Here is a 12212-nt window from a genome sequence, read left to right as displayed (position 1 = left end):
TTGTTCTAAGTAATTGTGTTATATATATAATGTAGTTTATTTTTTCTTTAACTTATTATTTTTCGTGTATTTTTGTATATCAATACCAACATAATTTTTATTTTTGATATTAATGACGAAATTTTGTTCAGTACAATTATTTTCTTCTTAATTGTTATGTGATGGTGGGTTATCATGTTCCTCTTAGAGTACACATTTTACGTTATCTTTTTAAAAATTCTAAGTTTAATAATATAATGTACACATAATAATTTATTTTATTTATATATATTTATTATTAATTAACGCAATACACATGTACAAAGCACGTATGTTACACTATTCTATTTATATAACCAAACCAATAGAAAAAATACACACATAAAATCTCACATATTATTCTTATATATGCTGCCAAACAACCTTTAAATTTGGTGCAAAAGTCAAAATGATGTCACAATTATGTGGTGTATCACATGCTTCTTGTCCCCCCACAGGAACACCTTCTCTAACTTTCTACTCTCTGCTCGTTTCCATTTGGAAGGTAAAAACTGCAATCCCAATTTCAGAGTCGACCCACTTTGAGATTCTTCTCCAAATCTAATATGAAGAAAAAGAACTAACAATCTTCTCTCATTCTCATTATCAATGTCAATTCACACTTGTTTCGCACTACTAATACCTTCTTCTTTCTCTTCTCCCAAATTGCCATTTCCCAAGAACAATATTTTTCAATCTCCTATCCCAAAATTATCTAGACCCACTTCCAGTTTTGATGTAAAAAGATCCTTTAAAAATGGCGCCGCCGTTCCTTGTGTAGGCGAGGATTTTCCGATTGATTATGCTGATTGGTTGCCAAAAAGGGATCCAAGTGATCGGAGAAGAGCTGGAGTGTTGCTCCATCCGACGTCGTTTCCTGGACCTTATGGTATTGGTGACCTAGGCCCCCAAGCTTTTAAGTTTCTTGATTGGCTTCATCTTGCTGGTTGCTCCCTTTGGCAGGTTCAGTTGCTCTTTGAGATTATACTTATAAATTGGGGAATGTGCTACTTTTTTTCTTTTTCTTTTATCATTTGGATGACAACTTTTTTAGATTTCATTCTTTTATATAATATAACATAACAATAACATTATAAAGGAATATACTCATTTATCCCATCCATCCTTGGAGAAAAACATTTGCCTTACCCTATCTATGTTACCATGGACTCTCCAAAAGTGTCAAACGGGTGTGATTCAGATTCTCCAAAAAAATACCCTAAAAATCTGACAGGAGTGCGACATCAAAAGTGAAAGAGTCCGTGTAGCTTAGGTTATAATTCTCCTATGCTACCATGTCAATAGTTTCTTACCTCTTTTTATGGTAGCAAGGAACATAAAACTTATGTCTTAGTGGAAAGATTACTAATATGATAAAAGAATGCTAAAAGAATTAAAGGCTAGCACAAATAGGAGTTGTGAGTACAACTATATGTTGGTATTTATTTATCATAAGAAAAAGGAAGAAAAAAAAGAAGATTATAAGTGTAGTTCCTGGCTCTCGTAGAAATTAGCATCCATATAACAGGGATCTTGACATTTCAGTTTTCCACTTTATCAACTCATATATGTGGGTGTTGGAGCCTACAAAAGTTCGATGCCTGGTTTGTATTTTGTAAGGACTTTGGCAAGGAAGATAGTAACTTATTAATAAAAGGGCAAAAAGCTATGTTGCTCGGGCTCTTCAAAAGTGCCGATGGGTGCATGTCGGGTCCTCCAAAATCACTGTTCTTCTTGGAGGATCTGACACTGGTGTGGCAATATGTTTGGAGAGTCCGAGCAACACAGGGAAAAGTACCTTTTGTTTATTCATCTTTTTCTTTTTGTCTAGAGTTTGTACTCTCTTGTTTGCTTCTGATGTTCCTTTTAAAGTTGTAACGAATGTTATGAAAAGCTTGTTGTCTCAAGTTATTTGGTCCGGAACTTCAAAAAGGCATTAATGTTGTATATTTATATCATGATTGATGTAGTAGGTATGCTTTTGAATGTTCACTTGAGAATATAATAGTCTACTCTTAGAATTGGAGATCAAGATCCAGTCTCACCCTTTATCCAAACAGTGGAACCAAGCTGATTATAACTTTTTCGTAAGTAATTGGAATCTAAAAGTCGACAGGACTTTCTGCGCTTGTTTGCAGGTTCTTCCACTTGTACCGCCTGGAAAGAGAGGCAATGAAGATGGATCACCGTATTCAGGGCAGGTGACATGAATTTTCCTTTTTTTCATTTTAAGTGAGTTGGTCATCCTTTCTCCATGACATAGAAATTCAATAGAAAGCAAGAGAAGCTTAAATTTTCTTTCAAAAAATTACTCCCTCAGTTTCAATTTGTTTGTCTTGTTTTGACTTGGCATGGAGTTTAAGTTTAAGAAAGTAAAATGATTTTTGAATCTTGTAGTCTTAAACTAAAGATGTGTAGAATGTACCAAAGCATCCTTTAATATTGTGGTCTTAAACATGCCATGTAGAAAGTTGAAATTGAAGAGTTGTCAAAAAAGAAAAGAGACATTCTTTTTAAAACAGACTAAAAAAGAAAATAAGACAAACAAATTGAAACGGAGGGAGTACATGGTATTTCAGATAAATTGCTGCAATTTGAACCGATTGAATATGCATATTCTATGAGGCACAATTTTGAGATTTTGCTTTGTTTGATTCATGTTATATTGGGTTCATTCTCTTTGCAACGAAATTTATTTGATTAAATATTCACACAGACAATGACATAGATCATTACCTTTTTGTGATACTGTAGAGATCTTGAGACGATCATATTGTTTATCTTTACAACATTGAAGTGACAGTTTATCAATGGTTGCTTTCAGGATGCAAATTGTGGTAACACACTTTTGATTTCTCTTGAAGAACTTGTTGATGATGGCTTACTGAAGAAGGAGGAGCTTCCGGAGCCACTGTGAGCCACTTTATAACATTCTCCTTACAATTCATTAGTGTTTATGGACAGAGAAATTTAATGGAGCATAACTTGACATCCCATTTTTATTGTTTGGTATGTTTCATTGTTCTGAAGACCTACGGATCGTGTCAATTACTCGACTATTTCTGAGATAAAAGATCCTATAATAACCAAGGTAAACAATGAGCAGATACTTGTTGCTAGTTCTTCTTTTAGTATAACATTAACTTTATGAAACCAAAGGGTTGGAAAATACTTTCAAGAGAAAGGTTTTGGATGTGTGGAGAAGGCAAAGGAGGTTTAAAAATATACAAATATCTCTTTTCTCTTCAACTTCCTTACACATCTGCTTCAAATTATCAAATTTTTATTCTTCTGCACTCAAGCTTTATCTGTCTCCTTTTTCATTCTCATTATAGATAAATAATTTTTTTCCCTTCAAAAATTGATAGCTCAGATGATATTAAAGGTTAATTTCTTCCTAATCATTTTAGGCAGCAAAGAGGCTTCTCTCCAGTGAAGGGGAACTGAAAGATCAGTTCAAGAACTTTCGTCGGGATCCAAATATTTCGAGTAAGATAAACTTACTTCATTTCTTGATTAAGGTGAACAATAGGAGCAAGGATAACCATGGTCTGTCAAACCATGATACTCCTTAATAACACGTTTGGGAGGGACAACAGCTGATAGTATAGGAATAGGAATACTTTGTGACACACTTTTTATTAACACTGCCTTACCACCATATGATAGTATCTTCCCTTTCCAAGCCTGTAGTTTATCTCTGACTAACTTGATGAGATTATTATAGTCACTCTTCCATTTCTTAACATGGGTAATTGGACACCCTAGGTAGGTTATCGGGAACTGGCCCCTTGGCATACCAGTGCATCTTTATACCATCACCTTCAATTGAGTACTTACATTTTGATGCATCTAGACAACACTCTTCCCCTTGTTTATTTTCTGTCCAGATTGAGTCTCATATTTGCCTAGAACCTTCATGACCTTCAGTGACCTCTCATGAGCTGAGGCAAAGATAATAATACCATCTGCATATGCAAGATGATTTAAATTTGCACTCCATTTAGGCATCCCAGACCCCACATATTGGCCATCGTCAAATAGATCATTTAAGGCTTTAGACAAAACCTCAGCAGCCAAGATAAATAGACCAGGAGACAAGGGATCTCCCTGCTTGACCCCCCTGGTTGAGTGGAAAAAACAATGTACTTGCCCATTAGTTAGTACTGAGTACCAATTATTAACCACCAGCCTTCAAATTATATCCAAAAATAGATCAGAAAATCCCATTTTCCTCAACACTTTCATTAAGAAAAAAACCAAGACACCCTATCATAAGCCTTAGTCATATCTAACTTGATAATGGCATTTGCTGGTTCCCTCTCTTGGTAATATCAGTTGCTATTTCTTGAGTAAGTAGGACATTCTCAACGATGTTTCTCCCCTTGAAAAAGCTTGATTGATTAGAGGAAATCAATGTAGGCATCACTGTTTCCTGATCAAGTAAATTATTTAAAAGCATAGTTACATTTTTTTTGGCAATTTCATCCCGAAAAGCAATGTATTGTGTCGTTATATTGCAAGTTAGAAAAGTAACATAATATGATTCTTTTTTGGTGAGAAACTCAGATGAGAAAGATCTCATTATCATGTTACTAAATTTGCATCTTCGGAGTTCAACACGTTACTTCAATAATATTTATATTTAAGGCATGTCAGGGTTGGGGGTATTACACCAGTAGTATAATTACCCAAAAGAAGGAAAGAAAAAGGAAAGAATATATTCATGTGCAAGATGAGGGGCTTTGTGAGGAGGCTGTAGCTCTTCAGGACAAATAAAATTATACAATGTAATTAGTCATTAGTCTTCCCCACAATGAATTTTAGGTGCAGTTGCAGATACAACAACAACAACAAACGCAGTGTAATCCCACAAGTGGGGTTTGTGGAGAGTTAGATGTATGCAGCCTTACCCCCACCTTTATGCGTAGAGAGGCTGTTTTTGAGTGACCCCCTTCTCCTTTATCTGGGTTTGGGACCGGCAGTCTTAGCGAGCTCACACAGACGGAGTTTAGGTGCAGTTGCAGATGGCACTTAATTTTGTTGTTGTGTTTTGATATATTCACTTTGAAATGGAAAAAGAAGTCAAAAAATTGGGGGGGGGGTGGATGTTAATAATTGCTAAAAGTGGTTCTGTTGACACCTGCTATTGCTAAACATAATTTATAAAAATACAGGTTGGCTGGAGGATGCTGCTTATTTTGCTGCCATAGACAACTCTTTAAACACTATTAGCTGGTATGATTGGCCTGAACCATTGAAAAATCGCCATCTTGCAGCTCTAGAAGAAGTTTATCAAAGTGAAAAGGATTTTGTAAGACCTCTTTAAAATTTTGAATGCTGACCAGGTTTGAATCCTTGAAATTGGGCAAACATTGAACATGATCTAATATTACCTGGAACAGATAGACATATTCATTGCACAACAGTTCTTGTTCCAAAGACAATGGAAAAAAGTTCGTGATTATGCACAATCCAAAGGAATCAGTATAATGGGAGACATGCCAATATATGTTGGATATCACAGTGCTGATGTTTGGGCCAACAAGAAACAATTTTTGCTGGTTAGTATCTCCATGGACTTTGATGGTGAATAAGTTTGTGAATTATCTCCACTAACTTTTAAAGCCTTCTGATCTGGATAAACCATCTATCTATGTGGCAGAATAGGAAAGGCTTCCCTCTTATAGTTAGTGGTGTTCCTCCAGACGCCTTCAGTGAAACTGGTCAACTATGGGGCAGGTAAGTGTTATGCAGACTCTAGATTGTTGAACTAACATTTCATTTATCTCAAAAATATCTATTTGAGTATGGAAGTATACATATCTAGTTATTGCTTTTAGAAGACATACTTGGTGGACACTTCTTGTTTAGTTCACTGGTAGATCATATGTAAGTTCAATGTTAACTGTCAATTGTTGTGTTATCCACTACTTACTGTGATTTTTTTTTGTTGCTAAAAAGCCCTCTGTATGATTGGAAAGCCATGGAGAAGGATGGATTTTCATGGTGGGTACGCCGGATTCAACGTGCAACGGATCTTTTCAATGAATTTAGGATAGATCACTTCAGAGGATTTGCTGGATTTTGGGCTGTTCCTTCTGGTAACGGATGTTGAATTTTTACAGGCTTACATGTAACTTTGTATCAATTGGGCACTCATGTAGTTTTTATAATCCATACTTGCAGAGGAAAAAGTTGCAATGCTGGGACGGTGGAAGGTCAAGATCTCTTCATATTTCTTTCATGTTTTGAATCTTAACCTCAAAAACTCTCTCATCGGTTTATTTTTTAATGACGTAGGTGGGACCTGGAAAAGCTTTGTTTGATGCTATCTTCCAAGCTGTTGGGAAGATCAATATTATAGCAGAAGACTTGGTATGTCTTAGCAAGAGCATACAACATATTTTCTCTATGAAATTTCTGATTTTGTCTTGATGTTTTATTGATTTTGACGATTGGATCTCTCTATGAATGGAAAAGGGGTGCTTCGGATCGGGAGTAACCACTAGTGATAGGGCAAAAATAGGGGGGAAGGACAAAGGAAAGAGCGATGCCTACATTAAATCAATTGATTCGTCATGGTAGAGAAGAAAAACGGTGCACGGACCGTACTCGAGCTTGCTTAACGGTTCCTAATAATAAAAAAGAAATGTCTGCTTTAATGTCTCCCCTGGAGCATCCTGTTGTAGTTTGACATTTGAATGGTTGTACACTCCCAATAACTTCATCTTTTAGGAAGTAATAGATTATGCCTTTAGAGAAGATAGAAGGTACGATAAAAGATTTCATGCAACCCATTTGTTAGGCAATTTCTGGTTGTACTGGTTAAAAGCAATAATTTGACAGCACATCTCACGAACCTGTTTTTGTGTGCGAGCAAACATAACATATGTTTAACCGTTTATCTTTCATCATTATTCTCTCTTTCGGCTTCATTCAAGCATACTAGTAGATTTTTCTCTATTTTCAAGGCAACCCTCAGTTCTAGAACAAAATTTTATGGCCATGTGAATGTAGATTTTGTAAAATAATTTAGTAGAATATTTTCACTATGAGTGTATGGAGTGTACAGCCATTCCAGGTGCCTCAGGTTTTGGATTTAATGTATCCAGTTGATTTACTACGTCTTGACCAAACTAGCTTGTACTCTTTAAATTTGATTCGTATCTAGGTAGAAGGGAATTTTTGAGTTGTTTATGTAATTTTATTGCTTTATTACCATATCTTCTCATTTCTGGTAATGCTAAATGACAGGGGGTAATCACCGAGGATGTTGTTCAGCTTAGAAAGTCCATTGAGGCACCTGGCATGGCCGTACTCCAGTTTGGTATTTATATCCTCTGTTGTACTTATAAAATGTGTGGAGAAAGTAGCGTTGTTGTTTATGTGGCAGTCTTGGTATAGATTTGTTCTTCCTTGTGTCATTCAGCCTTTGGCAGTGATGCGGAAAACCCTCATTTACCTCACAATCATGAGCAGAACCAAGCAGTGTATACTGGAACACATGACAATGATACGGTAATCTTCAGTGCTTGATCTTGATTTATTGTGTCTCCCCTCCCTATTATAACAATTCCCTGTCCAACATTTGTAAGCATGTTCTTTTGTTTGCATGTCTTAGATCCGAGGTTGGTGGGATATCTTGCCACGGGAAGAGAAAGCCAATGTTAGTATGATGCATTGACTAAACCATGTTTTTTTTTCCTTTGCTATACACATAACGGGAGATGACAATGAACATGAGTCTGTTGTTCACTTAAACTGATGTATCAGGTACTAAAGTATTTGTCAAACATTGAGGAAGAGGAAATATCGTGGGGCCTGATCGAAGGTGCAGTTTCTTCTGTTGCCCGTATTGCAATTATACCAATGCAGGATGTTCTTGGGCTTGGGAGTGATTCCAGAATGAACATTCCAGCAACTCAGGTAAAGACATAAATCTGCTTCTATAGAGTGAATAGTGAGTGACCAATGCTCGATTGTTATCGCTTATAGGCTGGCCGTTGGTAGAGTATGGTTTATATTGATGCTTGATTAGCACTCTAAACTTCTGTTAACTGTCAACGCTGTTGGATGCATGTCTGAAGTTATCTTCCTGTTTTTGTTGTTTTGGTTAGCTGAGTCAAGTAGGGATGCTTAACTGTTTATGTGCAAATTTGTGGCATCTAGTAGCTTCTGATTGTATTGGTGCTTTGGAACTTTTTCGCTTTGGACCAAAATACTATTTCCTTCAATGTTGAATCTCCTTTCCTTTCCAATATCATCTGAATTATGATAGTATCTAGAGACCACATCAATATACTGGTGTTTACTTGTTATGTAATGGAACTAAATGATGTTAGGAGTCATTTGGTATAGAAGCAAGTTGTGCGAGATTGTAATACAAAGATTAATTTTTATCGGGCATTTGGTCTTTGTACTAGAAATGAATATATAGGGTAAATTTTTAAGATATAGGTTTATCTCTTAAACTTAATAAAGTTGAAAGGGTGTTGATGACCGGTTTGAGGAAATATAAAAGGTATTTTTGTCTTTTGATTTTTCATCCATGTATAGTTATTCCATGTTATATTAGGTTCAAAAATAATAATCCAATTGGTGTATTAAATTATATGAGGATTAGCCATGCAGTATTCAAACTAAAAACCAAAAGCTGGATAAAGCAATACCAAAATTTATGCATGATTATTTCATCTAACACATCAAACGAAATGAGTCCTTTACTGTTTCGCAATTTCTCTTGAATCCTGTATGACAACGTTTTCGTTTTGTTATCTTTCCTCTAATTGCAGTTTGGAAACTGGAGTTGGAGGATACCTAGTTCAACCAGCTTTGACAGCTTGGATGCAGAAGCAAAAAAGCTAAGAGATATACTTGCAACTTATGGGCGGTTGTGATGATGAATGATGGTTATGATGTTATGGCCCCTTCGCATCAGGGGCGGACCTAGGCTATAAGGTACAATTCACATGAACCCAATAGTTTTTGTTCAAACACTGTATTTATATTAAGAAATTATTAAATTTTTATAAATATTTGACTGTGAACCTAGTTATTATCATATATTCCCTCTGTTCACTTTTACTTGTCCACAATGGACTTTGGACATTTAAGAAATAATAAATGAAATACATATTTTACCATAATATCCATAATTAATTTATGTATAGTATTTAATGGACTTGAGAAATGATTTGGAATGACTAGTTAATGCTAAGGGTAAAACAAGGAAAAAAATTGTCTCTCTTGATATACTAAAATGGACAAGTAAAAGTGAACGGAGGGAGTATTAACTTGAAATCATTATAAGAACTCATAAACTTCAAATTCTAGATCCGCCTATGATGGCAATGCTGCTTCTTGCAATATTTGAGTTTCTCAAGATGGTATATTTTCGTACCTGCTGGACATTCTCAGGTTTGGGACACAATTGCTGAGACCATAAACGATCGAAACAAGGTTTGTCTATCACAGTTCACCTCATTGCTGCAAAGGAACGCCTGCGTTTTCAGTTTTCTGATCTTTAGGCTCCCTGGGAAAGCAGATAAGGAAAGCTAAAATGGATGCTATGAATTCTATTATTCTACATTAGCTGGTATAAACTACAGATGCTAGAGCCTTACCATATCTATGCTAAAGACTTCAAAGTTTGAATGTCAAGTGACCTGAAAAATAATCAATGCATGTTTTGGTCGAAATAACACGAAAATTCCTTCTTGTTCTGTCTGTCTTCCTGAAATCTATGAATGCCCCCTCATTTAGATTTTATGTATATTTAACCTTGACCTAATAATTGCCTGCAATATATTAGTCATATTAATAGGTTATGTCCAGTTCTACAAGATAGCATAGCAATATTTACATCTACGCTTTACATGTCAATTTGACAGTGTATATCTTTCTGAGAATGGTGTAAACTCATTACTTTTTGAAAAAAATAAATAAAAAGAACTTTAGAGTTGCTTACTGAAAGAAATTATGTTAAAAAGTCCTCATAGTTCTTATACATCTCAAAAATTTACAACTGTTAAGTTCAAGCCGGGTGATGATGAGATTCAAAACTCAAGGCTAGTTTTGATACCATATTGAAATGTGTGATCATTTTATTTAAAAGTTTACGCCGATAGATAAAACACACTTTTTATTTTCTTAATTATATTCTCACCACAAACAAAGAAAAAGTGTTTCCAATCACTTGCAATTGCGTAGCTTTTCACAAATTGAACTCAGGACTTCTTAAAATATTATGATCCTTGTTTTTACCCCTTCTAGTCCATATTATGTGAATTCTTGGGGTATGACACATCCTTTAAGAAAAATATTTTAGGACAAATAAAATGTTAATTTTCACAATTGCCCTTTTAATTATTTTCAAACTATATATTCTCCTAAAACATGTAAAGTGGTTGATACTTAAGAACCTCATTGAATGGAGAGTAAATTTGGAAAAAGGTCTCAATAATTTTCTTGAATTTTGAACAATTTACTTATTTTAATTTTTTTTTTTAACAATTCACTTAATATGGAGGGATTAAGATAACTCATTTAAGATGGTAAAAGCTCCTTAAATGTTTAATTCCTTTGGACTTATTCATATCTTGTTCCTGCCAAACTCAAATAAGAGGAAACAAACAATAATTAATAATTTTCTCTTTCATCTCTTTTTGCATAATTGTGACTGCATAGGTGTATTTAAAATAATTTACTTAAATCGAGGATTTATTAGAAACAATCTCCATAGCATCTTCACGTGATAGGGGATCTATATACACATATTTTTAGATTCCATTTATTGAATTACACCGACTACTATTATTAATATTAGATTACATAGGTGTATGCTCCAATCTCACATCACAAGAATATTGTAAATGAATTATAATACACAATGTTAAGGTTTACTGCTACTTAATAGTACTACTTATATATAACCCTTTCTATTTCTTTTCAAGAATATATTCCCTCTATCCAATAATAATTATTCATTATTGACTTTGTACAGAATTTAATAAGTAGTAAATAGTAAGAATAATTTTACCAAATCACCTTTATTAAATACAAGTCATCTAAACATTGAAAAATGAATAATATTTAATAGCAAGATAAAATAGATACATTATAGTAAATTACTCATTGATTTTATAAACTAAACAAATATTATTAAACATTCTAAAATAATATAATGAACAAATAAAGATGAACGGAGAGAGTAATAACTTCATCAATTGTAAAGTTAAATGGAGATAATTATAATACAAATATAGTAAGTCAAAAAGTAAACAAATCAATGTTACATAATGGATGAGTTCTTTTAATAGCAAGCATTAATTCTTGTTGGGTAAAAAATATTTACACTTCTCCATTTTGCTTTTTTTAAAAAATTAAAATTCCCCTCTTAACTATGAATAATAGACATTTTCCCCGTTATTTTATGTAATGTCTATTTTATTCTGAATATTTTTCAAATTTTCATCTATGTAATATTTTTTTATATAATATATAATATATATTTTTCGTAACCTTGGTATTTGTAGATTTGTATTTAAGTTCATTATCATTATAAGTAGAATAATTCTTTTGTGAATTTGTCACAAAATTAAATGTTAATTTTTATGATTTATTTTGATATTATTTGCATTAAGTACGTATATACATATTGTAACACCCCAAAATATTTTAGCTCAGATTAGATTAGAAAAGCCCAGAAAAATACTTGAATTTATTTTGAAGTCTTGTTGTACGGATGCCATCTACAGCCTATAGAAGTAACCACGAACCATAGATGGGCTCGTATAATCAAACTCCTAAAGGTTGACTTTAACTCTGAGTTTCATGGACCGGACTATGGGTCGTAAATCACTTTATGGACAATAGAACGACCCGTGGAACAAAGTCCTGAAAGTTGAAAGATTTGCTCTAATTTTACGGACCATTCTACGACCCATAGAAGCTTTTGCGGTTCGTAGAATGTCCCGTGAAACGTAAATCCTGAAAGTCCCTTTTCTCTGATTTCTATGATCCTTTAGTACGACTCGTAAAGGGCTAGGTTTACGGACGGTAAAAGGTTCCGTAAATCCAAAGTCCTGAAAATCTCTAGTCTCAATACTTTTTCCACGATTGAATAGGACGATCCGTAGATGGGTTTACGATTCGTAAAAGGGTTCCATAAATCCAACCTTTAGAAACCCCAG

At 34.2% G+C, this 12212-nt stretch overlaps 1 protein-coding gene across 1 annotated transcript; it reads left to right on the top strand.

Annotated features, from left to right (window-relative positions):
• The first annotated feature begins 427 nt into the window (after window positions 1-427).
• LOC129902134 (4-alpha-glucanotransferase, chloroplastic/amyloplastic) lies at window positions 428-9743 on the top strand. The gene is made up of 17 exons (XM_055977193.1): window positions 428-981; window positions 2157-2219; window positions 2843-2931; window positions 3049-3109; window positions 3429-3507; window positions 5196-5332; window positions 5424-5582; window positions 5684-5760; window positions 5983-6122; window positions 6208-6239; window positions 6322-6396; window positions 7276-7348; window positions 7451-7539; window positions 7643-7687; window positions 7795-7947; window positions 8814-8979; window positions 9439-9743. Exons 1-16 carry the CDS (start codon window positions 628-630, stop codon window positions 8916-8918), a joined length of 1731 nt encoding a protein of 576 aa, XP_055833168.1. The 5' UTR covers window positions 428-627; the 3' UTR covers window positions 8919-8979; window positions 9439-9743.
• The last annotated feature ends 2469 nt before the right edge of the window (window positions 9744-12212 follow it).

The sequence above is a fragment of the Solanum dulcamara genome, chromosome 1 (assembly GCF_947179165.1).
Source record: "Solanum dulcamara chromosome 1, daSolDulc1.2, whole genome shotgun sequence".
Lineage (NCBI taxonomy): Eukaryota > Viridiplantae > Streptophyta > Magnoliopsida > Solanales > Solanaceae > Solanum > Solanum dulcamara.
Note: the sequence above shows the minus strand (reverse complement) of the source record. Positions and strands in the feature narration are given on the sequence as shown.